The sequence below is a fragment of the Melanostigma gelatinosum genome (genome assembly GCF_949748355.1).
Source record: "Melanostigma gelatinosum genome assembly, chromosome: 15".
NCBI lineage: Eukaryota > Metazoa > Chordata > Actinopteri > Perciformes > Zoarcidae > Melanostigma > Melanostigma gelatinosum.
In genome coordinates, this window is record NC_136648.1 from 1,702,530 (window position 1) to 1,723,721 (window position 21,192).

The following is a 21,192-nucleotide window of genomic DNA, read 5'->3' on the forward strand; positions in this document are numbered from 1 at the left end:
TCCCACAGGAAGTGGCCATTAAACTCTATAGCTCCTCCCCCTTCTGCAGGAAAGGACACCTGCAACAATAATAACCCCATCATGTGCAATAATGTTTTTCAATCGGCCCGTAAAGACGGACTGTGACAGTCTGAACGAGCCTGGCTGATCAGATCAACCCGCAGACCGCAACCAATCAGCTTCGTCTCCTCCTCCGATGTCTGGAGCTTTATATTGGGTTTGTAATGGACTAAAGCTGTGTGGACCTTTTGTCATTCAATTCCCTTTCACAGTATTGCATGTTAACATCATGCGAGGCTGCGCTGGTTGAGGACGTCACGTTTGAGGTTGAATGATTTTTCAATTTCTTGGAGGATCCCGTCTATAAACAGATTTGCTTTATTTCTTTCTTTTGTGAACGTAATGAACGTAACGTGCGTCTGTTCTCTTTCGTTTGTGACTTGAATGAAAGCGAAGAGGAGCAGCAGCTTCGCTCACTGTGCTTCCCCCCGTAGACTCTGGCCGCCCTAACCAGACATTCCATTAATCTGCTTCCAAACCATCTCGCACAAGCTTTGCATGTCCACTCTGGTCCTGAGGAGATTAACACGCGAATAGAGAGCGCCATCCTCTCTCTCTCTCTCTCTCTCTCTCTCTCTCTCTCTCTCTCTCTCTCTCTCTCTCTCTCTCTCTCTCTCTCTCTCTCTCTCTCTCTCTCTCTCTCTCTCTCATATATACATATGTACATATATATATATGATGGGAATTAGATAATTAAGCTGTTTGAAAGGAAATAAAACATTTTAAGCGGTTATTCTGCTCTGTTCCCTCTCTGGTTTGATGGTAGAGTTTCATACAACACTGTCCATTATATATAAATGTGTTGATTTAAAGCTGCAAGTTCTGTGAACAGCTGACACCAGGTGAACCAGTTGTTTCCACAGCAACACATTCCAGCCTTCTGCAGCGTTTAATGCAGAATATCATCTTCATCATCAGAGTAATCGTGATATGAAGACATTATTCTTATAACATGTGTCTGAGCGCTTGTTGTCTTTGGTGAATGCAACGCACTCCGTAGCTTCTGATCCTCTTTCTTCTCACCTTTAACCTTTAGCCCCCCCCCCCCTCCACATCTGTGTTCTCCTCTGGAATCCCAGCTCCATCTTCTGAACCTTCCCAGGAACCGTGTTACTATCTTTTGGTTTGCTCTCTTCAGCTCGTGTGCAGTGATTTGCTGTCGGCCTCCCTCGGTTCCTCGGTTCCTCGGTTCCTCGTTGTGACCAAACGTGAAGCCTCCTCTTGCTAATTTCCCAGCATCCTTTGAGAAAGAGACAGAGCGAGGGTCGGGGCAGCGGGGGTCGTGGGGGGGGGGGGGTCAGGCAGTGGGTCCAGACCCGTCTCTCCGCTCCCGTCTCCCGTCTGTCTCTCCAGCGCTTGCGGTTGAACCGGTGAATGTATCCGTGGCGGTGCGTTGGCGTGTTTTCTGTGTTTTTCTGTAAACTTGTTTTTCTCTCCATCTTCCCCCTTTCTTCTTCTTCTTCTTCTTCTTCGTCTCCTCCTCCTCCTGCAGTACTCCCAGATGAGGGACGAGGTCTTCAAGTCCAACCTGGTGTGCGCCTTCATCGTGCTCATCTTCATCACAACCATCCAAAGCCTGCTTCCCTCTGCCAGGTAAAAGGAGAGGACGGACTGTCAACACGGGGACAGTTGCAGCTGAGAGACTGAAAGACGTTTCCTCTCCTTTATTTACCCATTCATGCAAACACGTGAAGAGCATCTGGACATGCTAACGAATACAGATGTTAGAGGTCTATAAAACACAAGCAGGAGGAAGCATGTTAAATTAAAATAAAACAATTAGATATTTTCACATATAAACATAAACAAAGCCTCCAGCATCTGCAAAAACAAGTTCAGCACTTCTGCTCAAATCATGACAATCTCTATTTTTTCCCCTAAATAACTTAAGAACAGACGTTAGCTGTAGCCATAGCAACACGCTGACCACGTGTGTCTGTTGTTTGTCTCCAGCGTTGAAACACGTTCATGCAGAAACAGCTTTGTTTTCCCAGAGCAGGTTACTTACTGCACTCCCATTATGGTCTTATATGCATATAATAAATACATCTGTATGTATATTGTGCCATTTAAGAGCTTGCCATCATCTTTGGTGGAAGGTGTGTAAATGTTGTTATGGTGGACACACATATCTTTGAGGAGAAACAGCCTTTCAATATGCACTGACGATAGAAACATTATGGAACATCTGGAACATCTGGATCTAATATCTTCAGATGAGGTTTTCTTGTGGGATCCAGTTGATTGATCGAGTTATCGTGCGATTAAATACATTAAAACATGTTTAAATGATTTTATTCTCATGCTGATTTGCATCTAAATGCTTTTATTGTGACGGGACGCTGTGTCTTGAAGCCCCCCAGCTGACGGCTCTGTTGTTGTTTTGCCGTTGTGTCTCTGCAGGATGGTAACCATGGCGGTCCAGTTCTTGGTCCTCATCGTCCTGCATTCCTGTCTGGTCCTCGTTACGACGGCGGAGGACTACAAGTGTCTGCCTCTGGTCCTACGCAAAGCCTGCTGCTGGATCAACGAGACCTATGCGGCGAGGAACGTCATCATCTTCATCTCCATCCTCATCAACTTCCTGGCAGCCATGATCAATATCGTGAGTTCAGTCTCCTCTTCCAGCTTCTTGCTACACTGTTAGCATAGCATAGCACCGATCGATCCAGACTCCACTCAGAAAACAAGCATCTGTAAAGTTGCTTGTCGTCTTGCGGAGCGAACGAGATCTTTTACAATCAGCATCATGATGTCGTTTTGGCAACAATTGTTTTCGTTCATTTAAAATGTATCACAGCAGAATAGTTCATGTGGGTTCATACAGCTGCAGTAAAGCAGCTCAATGATAATTCAGCCAGCACCTCTGGATGAAGCGATGAGCTCAGACACCACAGCCATCAGCACATCTGGAATATCAACATGTATGAAGCAGCAACAGTGGTTATTTCAGCCGTGATTGATGGAGCCTTGTCTCCGTGAGGGGAGCCTCCGCTCCTCATGGCACTTCTAGCGCGAAGGACGAGAATAACCAGAAATGATCCACGAGCACCGTGACATGCGCTGGCTTTGGGCTCGCTGTGAACACAGCGTCGGACCACAAGAGCAGAAGAACAAGAGCAGAGCAGCTGTGCTGCAGAGTTCCAATCCAACGAATCAAAGAACAGATCTTTCAAACATCTCCAGCTTTATCCTGAAAGATTCCTTTTTAAACACAAAAGCTCACCAGCCAAGCAGAATGAGGATGAATGCACAAACATCCTCACAGGATAACAATCACAAAACGGCTCAAATCCCACCAAAGCCATCGTGTTTCCTCATCTTTCAATCTCAATATCATGAGGATTGTGTGATTTATTCTTCATATTTTTACTGTCTGAAGCTCACGGACCCGTTTCTACCTCACAGCGCTCTTCTTGTGCAGAGCGACCCCTGAAGGAGTCTGACTCACTGCGAGTCATTACTGAGCTGAAGACGGTGAAACGAGCTGATGAAGCTTCTGGTGTTGCCGGGTCTCTGACTGCATGAAGCAGCTCATAGAACCCGAGGCCTCGACAGCAGCTCGTCTCAGAGAACAGAAGAGCCCGCTGGTCCTCAGCAGCTGCAGAGCTGCAGAGCTGCAGAGCTGCAGAGCTGCAGAGCTGCAGAGCTGCAGAGCTGCAGAGCTGCAGAGCTGCAGAGCTGCAGAGCTGTGTTCCTGTAATGAACTGAAGGAGAAACACACACTTTGTGGTTCGTTGCTCTTACGACGGATCTGCTCAATAATCCATTTACATTGTGAGATGTTGATGTTCAGCATCAGTGCGGGCACGAAGACGTCCTCAAACATCACGTGTGTTGTCAGCGAACATGCTGCGATCCATCGGACTGAACAGCGTGAGCTGCTCTCTGTTGCCGCTGAATTAAAGGTAGAAGCACCAAACGCTGCTGCAGCCGCAGGTTACAGTTCAAAGAAGAAGAGACAAGTTCAGAAAGCAAACTTTGAAAGTGGATAATTGTGTGCTTTACATCTTTCAGCTAAATAACAATAGTTTGATGTTTATCGCACATTTCATACAGACTGTTGCTCAAAGATTTAAAAATAGAAACAGAAAACCTTCCTTTCACAGATAAATTAAATAAAAGTGGGAAGAAAACGTGTATTTACATTATGAGTGGAAATAAAAAAATGTCAACAGATGAAAACTGGAAAACATTTTACATTTAAAATGACAAGAAATAATCACAATAAACTTTAAATGCCATGTCACTGTTTTACTGTTGATGCTTAACTCGGGTTCTTTTAAATTGAAAAGACTTTGTGAAGTGCTTCCACAGTGAGCTGGAACCCGACTTCAGTAACAGATCAGCTGTTGATGAACAGGTTATTAACATGTTATTAACCCCCCCCCCCCCTCTCACAGCTGTGGTGCGACTTCGACAAGTCGGACACCTTCAGGAACCAGACGTACAACGAGTCGGCCTCCATCCCAGACATCTGCTTCTACCCAGAGGTACGACCGCATCATGTGTCTGGACTCTGCAGCCGGGTCCGTCTGTTGTGTTTCTGTTTTCACTTCTCCCCCCCGACATCTGCTGGCACCCGGAGGGAGGTCTCGCTTCAGACTACGCCGACTGATGGAGCCATCAGAACGTCGCGGGGAAAACATCCGTTACGTTATTCTGCTCTCGCAATAAGCAGCTGATCGATGGACCCAATAAGGGAGTCGCGCTTTCATAGCCGCCAGCGTTGGGAGAGTCACGACTCCTCGCTTCGTGTTCACGTCACAACATCACTTCCTCCCGAGGGTCCGGAGCCCGTGTGTGAAGAACTAAGAGCAGCTTCCAGAAACAGAATCATCATTCTAATGTTCTACACATCGTTTAAAAGTCAAATCTACAACAACGTCTGAGGCTCGGGAGGAGAAACCCACCGGCGATGTCATGGTGATGTCATCACAGTGACCTCAGTTTGTACATGGAGACGACAAATGCCCAACAGCACAGGGTCTGTGTAACAAAGGGGGGGGGGGGGGTAATAGAGCTGTCCATGACAAAGAGGCGATTGAGTTGCATTATGGGAAATGTATGAACTCACGAGAGACTAAAGTCAGGAAGTCTCTACATCTGCTGCTTCTGTATTGATTATTAAGATCAACAATGCTATTGTCATTTTAAGACCATTTTATGCCTCTGATGTCATATGATGATGTCATATGATGATGTCATATACAGCATACTAATGCAGGCACATCTTTTCAAAGAGCTATGAACTTTTAATTCTTACGGATATTCTGACATTGGAAGGTGAAAAAAACACTGAAATATCCTCAAATAAAATAAAACCACACAACGATAAATACAACTCTCAGGCCTGGTGAAGAGCTTTTACACTGGAATAGATGTTAAACATTTGGTGCGGGCGTATAAAGAGTCGTTCTTCAACAGGCCAATCATCACATGAAGATGTTGACCCGCTGAAGGAGGACCGGCTGAGCGTTCATCTCTGAGGGGAACGTGAATGTCCGGCCCGTGTCACATGTAACGTGGAGGACTGATCTAAAGCACGAATGTCTTTGTCTCCAGTATTTCGTGTTCACGGGGGTCCTGGCGATGGTGACGTGTGCCGTGTTCCTGCGGCTCAACTCGGTGTTGAAGTTGGCGGTGCTGCTGGTGATGATTGCCATCTACTCACTGCTGACCGAGGCGTTCTACACCTCCCTGTTCGTCCGCTACGACGCCGTCCACCACAACACGGGGTGAGCGCCTTAGAATGAGGACCGCGCAACCAATCGCACGCGGGCGTGACGTTTGGTTGGGCGTCTGCATAGTTTGCTAGGATGTGCGTTGGCCACGTAGCGCCTGGTTATATCGTAACCTTGGATCCCAGTCAGAGAACCAAGGTTCCCTGACTGGGATGAGACGCGCCGGATGAGAGAACTCGTCCGGCGTGTTGCCGGTGAGCGTCACAGTGACGGCTTCCTGAGCACAGCAGCGTGGAGGAGCTGTGAAGGAGCAGCAGAGGTCTCCATACGAGCTCTACAGCTTCACCGCATAAAGCACAGGGACAGCAAACAGCACAACCTGCTCCACAAATACACAGATGTGCTGCGTTAGTGAAGTTAGCGCTGAGCGTCTTCTGTCTCTGTTCCAACAGGAACTTCCTGGGGACCAAAGAGACGTCCCTGCTCCTGATGGCCATGTTCCTCCTCGCTGTGTTTTACCACGGCCAGCAGGTGAGATCACACGGCTCTCCATCACTAGTTTAACTTTACTGTTGCATCGTCCCTCTCAGGTAAAGAAATACAACATGAATAACCAGCACCGCGGGATACTTCTGTCCAAACAATACATCTGAGGGCTTGTGAGACAAGTGAAGGGAATAAGGCAGAAGAAGCTCTCGTGGGTAAACATGTGCAGGCTGTGTGTCGACAGAAGGCCAAAGACCCTTTAATACCAGAGCACAGCATCCTCTCAGGTGTTCATCGCTGTGTAATGACCCGAGCAACACAACAACAGAAACAATCCATTTCATTACACATCCGACACATTACACGAGCCGATGTTCGTCCACAGACGCAGCGAGAGCCTGATGGAAAGCGGCGTCGCCGCGTTGCTGTCACGCTCTCGCGATGGCAGCCTTTGATCACGCAGTTCAGCGGCTCGCCGTCGGCCAGAGACGGAGGGGAGGCGCCCGTCAGAGGCTCCTTTGAGCCCCGTAAAGTCATCCAGTGGCAGATTGATTTTCAGCTCCACCAGCTGTTTGGCGGAGCAGAGCCAGTGACGGCTCACAGTAACACTGTGAGGCGCTTTGGGCCGAGTGAAAGCAGAGCGCACGAAAGAGACTTCTTTAAGTCCGTCACCGTACTCACTGGAAGACATCGAGGCTCACCGTTCAGATTCAGGAGCAAGAACGATGCATTTCAACCCTTCGTAGATGAAAACCTCAAAGCAGCATCGTCCACCTTTGAGAGGATGCACGCAGGCTGTTAAACCAGCTTCTTTCAGAGGAGACATGCTCGTGGTTTTATTGTGTTGTGAAGAAGAGCAGAAAGATGGGAGACTCTTATTCTTCTCCTCTGCCTCTTTCATTACAACGATCTGATTGAAGCTCTCAATCAGTGCTTGTTGAATGCGAGTGTGATGTACGGCGTCCTCACAATCACCCGCTCAACAACCGAGATCATCACAGTACGAGAGTACGCTCACGGGGAAGACGACTCTCCAACTGTGTTATAAATACAAGATAATGTATTCAGTTCAGCAGCTTATTTTGGCTCTTTCATACGTATTGTGACGTTGGTTTCTGTTTCTCTACGAGCCACAGAGCGTTCACATCATGAACTAATGGCGACAGAGCACTGAAGCCAGATGAGGTTGTTCTTCCTGTCAGCAGTAATTACATGATCACGCACACTGAACGTGAAGCAGTTCATTACAAAGCTGCAGACAAGGCTCTTGTTTTGAAACGATTCAATGCTCTTTTTCTGACGCCATACTTTTCTTCTGAATACTTTGAGATCATTAGATAGGTACCAGTGAGGATGAACCAGTGAGGATGAACCAGTGAGGATGAACCAGTGAGGATGAACCAGTGAGGATGAACCAGTGAGGATGAACCAGTGAGGATGAACCAGTGAGGATGAACCAGTGAGGATGAACCAGTGAGGATGAACCAGTGAGGATGAACCCGTGAGGATGAACCAGTGAGGATGAACCAGTGAGGATGAACCCGTGAGGATGAACCCGTCGCTTCACCGGCCGCCATCATCATCCCGCCGCCCCGCAGGCTCGTCTTCCGTTGTTATAAAAACAGAAGACGAGCTTGAAGTTTGCTCCTCGCTCGTGTGATTTAAGGGACTAATTGATAACAAGTTTAATCACAAAACACTTTCCGCCAGAGAGAGACGCTTAAATCCTCACCGGCTTATTCGTCTGCCCCCGAAATTCATTTTGAATATCAGCGTTCTCTCTCCGTCTCCTGCAAGTGCAAACTAAACGCTACCGACGTTCGTTTGCCTCTAATGTATTCAGATGACTTTGTATTAATTGTGCATTCAGAAAAGCAATTTGTGTTGCATATTAGAATCCTGTTGCTGCAGATTGATCGCACTCTCGTGTTTCATAATTGATCCAATCTTCAACGGATTTTGTTTCATTTTAGTTTGATTAACTTCAGGACCGCGGCGCAGCGTCTCCATCGTGGGAATGTTTGCTCTGATCGCTCTGATGAAGTGTCTGGAGGAGATGTTCAGCTCTTTAGAGGCTTAAGAAGGAACATCAAATGTTTGGAGGAACTGGGAAACAATAGTTCACCGTTTGAGTGAAAGCGATGTTCGAGTCACTGCATCATGCAGAGCCAGCAGGTCGAGTATCTGGATCAATGTTTGCCAGTCGACTTAAAGATTTGTTTTTTTAGAAGTAAATATCTTTTAAAGCCTCTGAAAGCTTGGTTCTAAAAGTATTTCTCTAGAACATCAAATATTCATGTTCTGGCAAAACCAGACTTGTTATTTTATGAAGAGTTTAACATTTGTATCAAATCTGTCTCTACAGGACAAACCCAGGTTTTCATGCATAAGCAAACGATCCCACATCTAAAGAACACATCAAAGAACACGAGCACTTGTCTTTCTGAGCAGAGAATGAACAATGTACAGTGCGCGGTTGAAAAGTGGCCGCTGGAAGTCACTGGCAGAACAACTGAGCCACTGAGGAGGTGACGCTCTCTCATGACATCCTGTGTGTGTGTGCTTCCTCCTGTAGCTGGAGTACACGGCGCGGCTGGACTTCCTGTGGCGCGTCCAGGCCAAAGAGGAGATCAACGAGATGAAGGAGCTGCGAGAACACAACGAGAACATGCTGAGGAACATCCTGCCCAGCCACGTGGCCCGACACTTCCTGGAGAAGGACCGGGACAACGAGGTGTGCACAACACAGCCACACAGAGCCGAGCTGATGCGTCACGCAGAAACACAGCTGCGAGCGGAGGCCTTAGAAAACGACTCCCGTGTTGATGTGTTTCAGTGCTGGTGGGAATTCGGACACTCTGGAGATTGTAGATGAACAAATCGATTCTTACATTGAGATTTAGAACGAGCGGTACGAATGGTTCATGGTTCTTAAAGCGAGCGGTAGAAGTGTGCTTCTTCTGCTGTGTGGCGCCCGACTCCGCCGCTGAACGTTTGGATGTGAAAGCTACGATCTCCACCGTCATAGAGGTCGTTGTGGGAGTTCGAGGACGTGTTATGACACGTTGGTTGATACTTTTGTGTCATAATTTGTATCAGTTATGATACAATTACTCTCACCAAAGGAACACAGCAGTCAAATAATTCGCCAAACAGTTTTACCTGCAGGTCAAGTGGTTTAGTCCATTACTGGAGAAGAGAACTGTGTTAGCGTAACTACAGTCAATCACCTTCCAAATCGGTTCATCCACCGCATCGCTCCCGCTGACCTGCTCTTAAAATGAGTCGCCAGCGCTCATTACCATCTGTTCCCTGAGCTCAGCGCCAACAGAGCGAAGAAGAGGCGAAGAAGAGGTTCGGTAATTGCTTTTCACGCGGCTGTATGGAGCGAGGCTCATTCAGCCGGGGAGCTTTTTTTGGTTGTGTGCATTTGATTTGATTTTAATAACATGTTGTCAGTCGGCAGCCGAGAACACGCCGATCCGTCTCTCCGGCGCAGGAGTGACTCGGCTTCCACAACTCCGCGGAGTCCAACTTCACAAAGTTGCTCGTTGTGTTCACCTCATCTCTGCTGCCTTCTCCCTTTTCTACTTTTCATTTCCATTCAGTTGCGCTGCACTCGGTAACAGTCTCTAAATGGGAACACACGCATTAACACACAGACCGACGCGGCGTCGCAACAGCTGCTGCGTGTTTCTAACCTTAATAACATGAACTGTTTTCAAATCATACCGCAGGCCTTTAGATCCTTGAATGCATTCATCTTAAACGGGTTCCGATGATTATGACATGCACTACGTAGCTTACGTAGCACTACGTAAGCTACGTAGCACTACGTAGCTTAAGGTGAAACTCAAACATTACCACCTACCTGCAGACATTTGCTGCAAAGCAGACACAGGAGCATTATAGAGGTCCAACCAAGCTGCAACCTCCGGCTCTTTAGAGTGAAGTCAAAGCTTCATGTGTTGAAGCTGCATTCTCTCTAGTGTCCACCAGGGGGCGACTCCTCTGGTTGTATAGAAGTCTATAGAAAATGACTCTACTTCTCTCTTGATTTATTCCCTCAGTAAACATTGTAAACATGAGTTTATGTCTCAATCTCTAGTTTCAAGTCTTCTTCAATACAGCATGATGTTCATTTAGTACATTATGGTCCATTTAGAGTCACACAGACCATAAAGCAGGGGATGCTTTAGGGCGGGGCTACTGTGATTGACAGGTCTCTACCAGAGACGTATACGGCGTCTCTACGTCACTCCTCCTCAGTCCAGATATGGTCACTTCCTGTTCAAAAACCAAGATGGCGACAATCAAAATGTCGAACCAATCTATGACATCATGACTACGTCCACTTGTATACAAAACTTATGACAAAACTTCAATGTTTTTTCACATAAGATTCTTCGCAATTAAGTAAGGAGTCCTCACTGAACGGCTCGATGACTTTAAACCTGACGTGCATCATTTGCAGCCGTCTTTACAGCCTCCAGATGGAGACGAGGAACCTGATGAGGAGGTAGAAGCACACATGACGAACATACTGACACACTTTTGCGTCGGGTTTCACTTTCTTTTGCCCCCCCCCGTCTGCATCCACCCATCGATGTCGTGTGGAAAACTCCTCCCGAAGTTGCAGGACGAACAAACCTCAGACCTCTGGCTGACGTGACCCTGGAGAGACGCGGTGGGAAATAAATGTAATTAGTTCAACTGTATATTTGACATTTGACCGAGCTCGTTAGGTTTGCATAATGCACATTTAGGGTCAGAGGCTTATTTTCACAAGTGCAATAAAATTGTAAGGTAAAGCAGAGAACTGAGAGAGAGAAGCCGGAGTCCTTCAGTTATTATAGATGTTGGACACTGTTTACCAGCTTATGAGTCAAATATTCCCACAATGATGCGATGATCTCTCCATGTGACATCAGTATGCGAGGACGTGGTTTCATGTCAGCGGGCTTCGTGTGCCGACGTTGCCCCCCGGTGGTGCAGACGGTGATGTGCAGTGCAGTGTCATCCACTCTGCTGCTGCTCGAGGTCGGAGCATCACGGAACATTCAAAGCTCCGTTTTTGTGCAGATAAGAGAAATTGTGTGTGTGAGCCTCAGTCACCTGCAGCTCTGTGTCGCACTAAGCCCGCCCACTTTTTAGTGGTCCAATCAAATTTCATAAATACACAAAAAAAAAAATTCTCAATTGATTTCCTCGTGTGGGCATCAACTGTACGGCAACAACACATCAGGACCTGATGCTTTGAACTACAAATACATTGAACATGAGCAAAGAATGTGGTTTCAATGTGTGACGTCTGCCCCCCCCCCCAGGAGCTGTACTCCCAGTCCTACGACTCCGTGGGCGTGATGTTCGCATCCATCCCGGGCTTCGCCGACTTCTACTCCCAGACGGAGATGAACAACCAGGGAGTCGAGTGCCTCAGGCTCCTCAACGAAATCATTGCCGACTTTGACGAGGTGAGGCCGCGGCCCCTTTGAAGTGCTGCCACACTTTGAAAGGTGCGGGGCGTCGGGACATCTCCCACATCTGCATCTTCCCCTTTCTGAAATGAAAACATCTGGCTCGTTTCCTCAGAACACAGAGTTCACGTCCACTAGCGACCACATTGATCTCAGATAGAAAAGAATAAACACTCAGCACACAAAGCATCAGGGAGATGAAGGTCTGAGCTTCCTTCTGTTGAGTGACAGAAGTATGTGGAACAGCAGGACTGTGGTCAGCTCAGGAGTCCCTCCAAGAAAAGCAGCAAAGGGATATTCATTGGTTCAGTCTGTCATTGTATGTGCATGCATACTAGTTTAGTGGTTTGTGAGTACATGACACAGATTCATTTCTTTCTTCTGGTCACAGCTGCTCGGTGAGGATCGCTTCCAGGACATCGAGAAGATCAAGACCATCGGCAGCACCTACATGGCCGTCTCTGGCCTGTCCCCCGAGAAACAGGTGAGGCTCAAAGCTGATCAAATATAAAAGCTGTTTCTGATGCAGTCACTACGGCTGGAAGTCACCGGTTAACAGATTCACTGGGTCGACTGAGACACCTGCTGTTCTCAGCAGGTTGTGATCCTGTCTCGATTCTGTAGTTTGCTGTTTGAATGTCAATAACCAGCAGACATGTTGATCCCGTTAACAGTTTAAAGCGTCCTAACTCGTCTGCAGCGCTGCGGCAAAACTCCAACAATGTGCATTCATATTTTTGATGACATCAGCAGTTTAGGTGGTCACACCGGATCTGGTGAAATAAAAGGTCGAGGTCCTGACGCCGCCTCTTCTTCTCCTGTGACCCGCAGCAATGTGAAGACAAATGGGGTCACCTGTGTGAGTTGGCGGATTTCGCCATCGCCCTCAACGAGAGCATCCAGGAGATCAACAAGCACTCGTTCAACAACTTCGAGCTGAGGATCGGTGAGAGATCCCATTCTTCCTCGTTATGTTTCATTCACTTGGTTTTTCTCTCGAGTCTTCCTCTGAACTCTTCACCTGCTCACCTCATCTTTATCCCTATTTTAATCTCTAATCTCTTCATTTAACATGTTTCTAATCCCATGATGAAGGATGCACGCATCACTGAACCGTTCATTACGTCTTCAGAGCTCAGGATGATCTTGTTTTATCCAAGAAATAGTCGAAAGCCAAAGATATTCAGTTCACAGAGATACAAACAGGTCTGACACAGAAACAGAAGGTCTTCAGCGTTGTTTTGATCAAGCGGTGGAGTTCTTCTTTGAGCTCTCGCTTCTCTCCGATGAAGCTGCGTCTTCTCATGAGCTCCTCTGTGCTGCAGAGTCAGACGTAAAGTCTTTCTTACAGCGTCTGGCAGGACATCCAGTGGAGTTTTGGTGGTTGTGTAAAGGAAACATGCTTTTGGGGTTCACAGGGTTACGTTGCACCATCTGATCACCTGTGTGTCTTGAACAGGTATGGCCCACGGCTCGGTGGTGGCGGGCGTGATCGGCGCCAAGAAGCCTCAGTACGACATCTGGGGGAAGACGGTGAACCTGTCCAGCCGGATGGACAGCACAGGGGTCAGCGGCAAGATCCAGGTCCCCGAGGACACCTACCTGATCCTGAAGGAGAGCGGCTTCGCCTTCGAGTACCGCGGCGAGATCTACGTGAAGGGCATCAGCGAGCAGGAGGGCAAGATCCGGACGCACTTCCTGCTGGGCCGCGTGCAGCCCAACCCGCTCATCATGCAGCCGCGCAAGATCACCGGCCAGTACTCGCTGGCCGCCGTGGTGCTCGGCCTGGTGCAGTCGCTCAACCGGCAGAAGCAGAAGCAGATCCTCAACGAGAACAACAACTCGGGCATCATGAAGGGCCACCACCACTACAACCGGAGGACGTTGTTAGCGCCCGGCAGCTCCGAGGTGGGAGCGGGACACCACACCGAGGCAGCCGATAAGACTGAGCTGTCCTGAAGGGAGGACCGGAGCTTCGGCTCCACGCGGGTTTCTCAGAGGAGGAGCTGCTCTACGGGCAACAAACGATCCCAGTGGTTGAGTTAAAACTTCAGGGGGTGCAGGTTTTCTGGACACAGAAAAGGAGGAAGGAGTCCTTCAGGAGTCACACCTGGTTCCAGACCTCCGGATGGACGCACATCTAAGTAGGTCTGCTTCTGTGCTTGGAACAACAGGCAGGGTTAAGAAAAGAGACGTTATGTTTCTCCACCAAAGTTAGAATCCATTCCAAACACAAATTGAATGAGACGCCTTCTGTTCTTCGTAGCTACTCGTTGAGGTAAAGTGGAACCATTGAAACACTTTCAGACCTTCTGACCTTCACGGTGGAGATCCAACAAATCCGCCCAACAAACGGGGAAAAAAAGACACAACTTCGAGCGGTCCGGTTTGCTCCGGCAGCAGGGCGGGGCTTGGTTCTGGCTCGACTGATGCCGGGTCTCAAACCTTCTCATTCTACAAATAAACAGGACATTAAAATATGTGTCTGAAACATAAGGCGATAAATAAACCAAACAGTCACCGAATATTGATTCATTATTTGATCTAGTTTGACATCCTGCTGTCTTGCGATGGACGGACTTCATTTGCATAAAGTTGAGGTTGAGTCGTGATTATGCAAATTTAGATGCGGCGAACGGCCCGTCAACTCGCCGTGTCGTACCCATCATGCAACTGGCGACCGGCTCTCCCGCTCTCTCCATAGAACATGAATGAGATCCGTCAACTTCTCACTCGTCAACACAAATCCAGTCTCTCCATCACGGTTCTACAAAGAGAGTCGTAAACACCGCGGCAGGTCTACGCAGAGAAGGCTTTAGGGTCTGTGTCCACATGGCACCTTTTCTGAGCGCCATCGCCATTTTTCAATTGTTCCCAATGAAGAGCGAGCGTGCGTGAGCGTCGCCGAGCCGTCGCCGTCGCCGAGCTAACGCGTTCAAACCTGAATGAAGTCACTTCACAATATTCTCACTTTTCCAGAGTTGGAAGCTTTCTTTTGGCTCCTTCCACTCAGGTTTAACTCAACCAATGAGATTGTTTCAGCCCTCCCGCAAACTGCTCTGCTGTTGATGAATGTGCGTAGAACTGAAACTCCGCTTTGTTCCCGGAAGGAGGAGGAGGAGGAGGAGGAGGAGGAGGAGGAGGAGGAGGTGGTGGTAGGGTTATAGGGAGGGGGAGGGGTACCGGACTGTCCCCCCCCCCTCGTCTGTTCGATGTCTGTTGGAATGATCCCGTCGGACGTTCCTCCTGTCGTTCCCTTTTTATGTCGCCCCAACCCAAAACCCAGACCCCCGTCCCGCTCTGACCCTCGCCCGGTGTCCATGTTTCTTCTTTTGTATTTCTTTTATATATGAGAACACAATAAAAGGGGTCTACTTTTTTATACAAGCCTTGTGTCTCGTTGCCTTTATTTGGTCACATCGTATTCATCATATTATTTTAATATATATATATTCTTAAATATTATTCATGCTTTTTAAACATTTTTCTGACATACAGCATATTTTGCAATTAACAAAATAAAAATGTTAACAAGTTACATGATTTTTTTGTAATTTCAGATAAAACGAAATTTGTATTATAAGTGTTTATAAAGCAGCTTTCTGACAAATCTGAACAGCAAATGAAAACGCCTAATACTAAGACTAATATACCCAAAATACAACTAAATGTTAATGAAAGAACTGTAAAATAGAAAAATAAAACTCATGTTACTTGTTGTCAGAGCAGCAGGCAGGCCGTGTGTTTCAGTAATTAGGAACAATGAGCTGAGGAGAACGTGAAAATAAATGACATTTAAACAGTTTCAATCCACCAGATCAGAGTTGAGTTCCACCGTTATGTTCCAAGACAATCTGGGATTCATGGAAGTCTTAATACTTCTAGTCTTAATGCGTCTAGTCTTAATGCGTCTAGTCTTAATGCATCTAGTCTTAATGCATCTAGTCTTAATGCGTCTAGTCTTAATGAGTCTAGTCTTAATACTTCTAGTCTTAATGCGTCTAGTCTTAATGCGTCTAGTCTTAATGCGTCTAGTCTTAATGCATCTAGTCTTAATGCGTCTAGTCTTAATACTTCTAGTCTTAATGCGTCTAGTCTTAATGCGTCTAGTCTTAATGCGTCTAGTCTTAATGCGTCTAGTCTTAATGCGTCTAGTCTTAATACTTCTAGTCTTAATGCGTCTAGTCTTAATGCGTCTAGTCTTAATGCATCTAGTCTTAATGCGTCTAGTCTTAATGCATCTAGTCTTAATGCGTCTAGTCTTAATGCGTCTAGTCTTAATGCGTCTAGTCTTAATGCATCTAGTCTTAATGCGTCTAGTCTTAATGCGTCTAGTCTTAATGCGTCTAGTCTTAATGCGTCTAGTCTTAATGCGTCAAGTCTTAATGCGTCTAGTCTTAATGCGTCTAGTCTTAATGCGTCTAGTCTTAATGCATCTAGTCTTAATGCGTCAAGTCTTAATGCGTCTAGTCTTAATGCGTCTAGTCTTAATGCGTCTAGTCTTAATGCGTCTAGTCTTAATGCATCTAGTCTTAATGCATCGAGTCTTAATGCATCTAGTCTTAATGAGTCTAGTCTTAATGCATCTAGTCTTAATGCGTCTAATCTTAATGCATCTAGTCTTAATGCATCTAGTCTTAATGCATCTAGTCTTAATGCGTCTAGTCTTAATGCGTCTAGTCTTAATGCATCTAGTCTTAATGCGTCTAGTCTTAATGCGTCTAGTCTTAATGCGTCTAGTCTTAATGCATCTAGTCTTAATGCATCGAGTCTTAATGCATCTAGTCTTAATGAGTCTAGTCTTAATGCATCTAGTCTTAATGCGTCTAATCTTAATGCATCTAGTCTTAATGCATCTAGTCTTAATGCATCTAGTCTTAATGCGTCTAGTCTTAATGCGTCTAGTCTTAATGCGTCTAGTCTTAATGCGTCTAGTCTTAATGCGTCTAGTCTTAATGCGTCTAGTCTTAATGCATCTAGTCTTAATGCATCTAGTCTTAATGCATCGAGTCTTAATGCATCTAGTCTTAATGAGTCTAGTCTTAATGCATCTAGTCTTAATGCGTCTAATCTTAATGCATCTAGTCTTAATGCATCTAGTCTTAATGCATCTAGTCTTAATGCGTCTAGTCTTAATGCATCTAGTCTTAATGCGTCTAGTCTTAATGCATCTAGTCTTAATGCATCTAGTCTTAATGCATCTAGTCTTAATGCATCTAGTCTTAATGCATCTAGTCTTAATGCATCTAGTCTTAATGCATCTCGTCTTAATGCGTCTAGTCTTAATGCATCTAGTCTTAATGCATCTAGTCTTAATGCGTCTAGTCTTAATGCATCTAGTCTTAATGCGTCAAGTCTTAATGCATCTAGTCTTAATGCATCTAGTCTTAATGCATCTAGTCTTAATGCGTCTAGTCTTAATGCGTCTAGTCTTAATGCATCTAGTCTTAATGCGTCTAGTCTTAATGCGTCTAGTCTTAATGCGTCTAGTCTTAATGCATCTAGTCTTAATGCATCGAGTCTTAATGCATCTAGTCTTAATGAGTCTAGTCTTAATGCATCTAGTCTTAATGCGTCTAATCTTAATGCATCTAGTCTTAATGCATCTAGTCTTAATGCATCTAGTCTTAATGCGTCTAGTCTTAATGCGTCTAGTCTTAATGCGTCTAGTCTTAATGCGTCTAGTCTTAATGCGTCTAGTCTTAATGCGTCTAGTCTTAATGCATCTAGTCTTAATGCATCTAGTCTTAATGCATCGAGTCTTAATGCATCTAGTCTTAATGAGTCTAGTCTTAATGCATCTAGTCTTAATGCGTCTAATCTTAATGCATCTAGTCTTAATGCATCTAGTCTTAATGCATCTAGTCTTAATGCGTCTAGTCTTAATGCATCTAGTCTTAATGCGTCTAGTCTTAATGCATCTAGTCTTAATGCATCTAGTCTTAATGCATCTAGTCTTAATGCATCTAGTCTTAATGCATCTCGTCTTAATGCGTCTAGTCTTAATGCATCTAGTCTTAATGCATCTAGTCTTAATGCGTCTAGTCTTAATGCATCTAGTCTTAATGCGTCTAGTCTTAATGCATCTAGTCTTAATGCGTCTAGTCTTAATGCATCTAGTCTTAATGAAAGACTGGACGACATGTTTAAAGATGTGTTTGTGGGTTAGGGTTAGGGTTAGGGTTAACCAGCAGCACAAACAACCAGACAGGAAGCAGATCAATCTGGTGTTCACTCTCATTGGTGAGATGATTCAATTTATTTGTCTTTACTTCATCAGCTCCACATGTTGGAGAGTCAGACTTCATGGTTCTCGTCACAGTGACGCGCATGAAGAAGCAGTTTTAGGTTCAGATATCTGCAGTGGAAGCTCAGCTGGTAGTGACTGCGACCAGTGGTGCCTCCGTCTGAACCTTTCGTCTCAGACGTGTGATGATAGAAAGGGAACACGAGCCTCATGCAGCGAGTACAAACGTCCACCAGGTGGCAGGAGAAGCTCAGTCAACACACCGAGCTGGTTCTCTGCCTCAAGAGCAGACGCAGGAACATGTGGCCCCATCTCTGACCCTTCACCCTGAGGCCCTTAGACCCTGAACCCTCATGGACTAATCCTGCTTCACCTGGTGGGTGGTTTCAGTGTGAGGGGCGGAACACGTCTGAGAGAAAGACCCTCGAACACGGGACGATCTGACCGTGAGGCAGAACTAAACCCTCACTCTGCTGGAACGCGTCTCAAAGTCTGTGAGTGTTGAGGAAATATTCTCAAACGTAACTAAAAAAAGACGTTTTATGAGGACGCTCATCGTCAGAACATAATATTATTTACAGTGTAAACTTATCCAGCATGCGCGCTGTGAGGCCAAAGAGAAGTATTCACTATTGTATTATTAACATCTGTTTTCTGTTCTAAATAGAACAAAGTGACAAACTGGCAGGTGCTCCCTGATTGGCTGGCTCCTCCCTGATTGGCTGGCTCCTCCCTGATTGGCTGGCTCCTCCCTGATTGGCTGGCTCCTCCCTGATTGGCTGGTTCCTCCCTGATTGGCTGGCTCCTCCCTGCTCGTTGAGGGATTGGACTCACCTGTCGGGAGTCGACATATATAAGCTGCTCATTTCTGTGTAATCTGTTTGTTTCTACGACATTCTACAATCACATCATGTTAATAAAGGAAGCCCGTTACGTCACATCATTCTTTATACATAAGTTATGTTCTTGTGTGGTGGATTACAATCATTCGTCACTCGTCTGTATCGTAGTGCATTTCATTCAGTGACAGCGGTGACGTTTGTCCCTTAGTCTCTAAAAGAAAGTCCACATGAAGCCCCTCAGGGACCTGATGAATCGTGGACTTGTGGACTTCTTGAGCACGTTCTCTTTAAGTCTTCAAGTGCGGTGAAATCCACGAGGTCACAAGGGTGTGAAGGAGGCTTCTTAAGGACTTAGGAAAGGACACGGGACTCAAACCCGGCAGACGTCTCTGATGTGGAGAAATGTTCAGAACGAAAAGACGTCTGAGATACTGAACCCTGAGTGATCTTCACAAGTTGTTTCTTAATATAAACTTAAACGTAGTGAAACCTCGTGAGAAATATTCATTATCAAGGTTGGATTAAAAACATAAAATAGAAATATAATGTTACTTTGAGAATAAATATCTCTTTTGAAATGATGCATCTGCAGCAAAAACTAAAATGTAGGTTTTACTGCCCAAACTATAAATCTCCTGTATTAAATATAGAACAAGAAGGAGGAAGAGGAGGAGGAAGAACTTTCAACACAACTATATTTACAATAAACTACTTCTCCATTGTGCCACTGCTGGAAACTCCTCCTTGTTCTGAGAGGGGTCCTGAGGGACCTGCAGCACAGGGGTCTTCACCCTCCGTCCACAAAACAGAAGAAAAATGATCATAAAATATCTACGTGTAAAAGCATGTTTTTAAACGCCTCCAGGGTGTTCAAAGACTCTGGTTACTTAGAACCGATGACGTCATCGCCCCAACGCGTGCGTGCTCTTCTCAGAGTCTTCCAGACCACGAGGACGTCTGAATCATTTCGTAAAAAAAACCTCACAATCCAGATGTTCTCGTGTTTTTATCTCCTCATATTGCAAAGTGACGCTGAGCAGCAACTCCACCTCGTCCTTCGTCCACATCGGAGTCTGTTGTGAAGTTTTAGCCATGGCACCAAATATCGAATTCTTAGAAATGATTAGCTTTTGCTTGACTGTCTGTTAACAGGCATATACCGTAAATAAGAAGTGGACGTAGTCGTCGTGACGTCACCCGTTGGATCGTGGACTGATGTTATGAAGCCTTGAGTTCGGTATTCATGTCGTCGCCATCTTGTTTTTTTGCAACCAGTGAACAGGAAGTGACCATATCTGGACTGAGGAGGAGTGACGTAGAGACCTGTCAATCACAGTAGCCCCGCCCTAAAGCATCCCCTGCTTTATGGTCTGTGTGACTCTAAATGGAGCATAATGTACTAAATGAACATCATGCTGTATTGAAGAAGACTTGAAACTAGAGATTGAGACATAAACTCATGTTTACAATGTTTACTGAGGTAATAAATCAAGAGAGAAGTAGAGTCATTTTCTATAGACTTCTATACAACCAGAGGAGTCGCCCCCTGGTGGACACTAGAGAGAATGCAGCTTTAACACGTGAAGCTTTGGCTTCACTCATCAGAACCAGAGGAGTCGCCTGTAAATATCGGTGAAGGAGAATCAGCTGAGCATGCTTAGAATCTTCCTCTCTGGTATTTGACGTATCGTTGACGTCGCATTTATCGCCACCTACTGGTCCGGCGGTTGGTGTCGGGTTTTGTGTCCCAGTGTGGACGGAGATATTTTATAAGACGAAGGTCGTGTGGACAGAATTATGTTTAAAATCTAGAAGAACAGTTTGTTTCATTAGACTCTACACAGCAGCCGCTTTCCCTGTCACAGAATGTCTACCGTCCCATAGAGGACAATAACATCCCGTCCGTTTGATTGACAGTCCTTCTGTGAACGTCCTCCCACTCTCCCATCTGTCTCCAATAAGCACCGGTGAAAGTAGAGACATCACCGAGGAATGAATCAGCAGATGAAAGCGATCGACTCGGAGCATCCGGCCACCACCACGGTGACAAACTCTTTGTGCTCACCGGGAATCGATTTGTGTTTCTCTCGTCTGCCTCCCGCCAATGGATTTTCTGTTAGACGTGAAGGAGGAAGAGGAAGAGGAGGAGGAGGAAACAACGGGAGATGCAGAGTGGAGAATGGGGTTGCCATGGAGACCACTGGCATGTTGGGGGTGGGGGGGGGGGGGGGCAGTGTGTGCGTGTGTGTGTGTAGATCTGTATGGAGTGCATGTTTTTTCGTAAGGCTGTTAGATTCTCTTTAGATTTCAGATATTCGACCAGAGAGAGAAACATTATGATGAACTGAAGAACAACAGGAAACAGGAAATGAGTAAAGCACAGATATATATGAATA

General features: G+C 46.0%; 1 protein-coding gene across 1 annotated transcript in view; it reads left to right on the forward strand.

Moving 5' to 3' along the window:
* Nucleotides 1-14,077, forward strand: part of adcy8 (adenylate cyclase 8 (brain)) — a gene marked incomplete at its 5' end in the record, with an annotated part of 56,834 nt that extends 42,757 nt beyond the window's left edge. The window contains 10 exons of the mRNA XM_079285461.1: nucleotides 1,553-1,653; nucleotides 2,464-2,665; nucleotides 4,464-4,553; nucleotides 5,626-5,798; nucleotides 6,197-6,275; nucleotides 8,806-8,964; nucleotides 11,558-11,704; nucleotides 12,099-12,191; nucleotides 12,539-12,653; nucleotides 13,167-14,077. Coding sequence (XP_079141587.1) covers nucleotides 1,553-1,653; nucleotides 2,464-2,665; nucleotides 4,464-4,553; nucleotides 5,626-5,798; nucleotides 6,197-6,275; nucleotides 8,806-8,964; nucleotides 11,558-11,704; nucleotides 12,099-12,191; nucleotides 12,539-12,653; nucleotides 13,167-13,666 — 1,659 coding nt within the window. The 3' untranslated portion in view covers nucleotides 13,667-14,077. The remainder of the gene's footprint in view (nucleotides 1-1,552; nucleotides 1,654-2,463; nucleotides 2,666-4,463; nucleotides 4,554-5,625; nucleotides 5,799-6,196; nucleotides 6,276-8,805; nucleotides 8,965-11,557; nucleotides 11,705-12,098; nucleotides 12,192-12,538; nucleotides 12,654-13,166) is intronic.
* Between the last annotated feature and the right edge of the window lie 7,115 nt (nucleotides 14,078-21,192).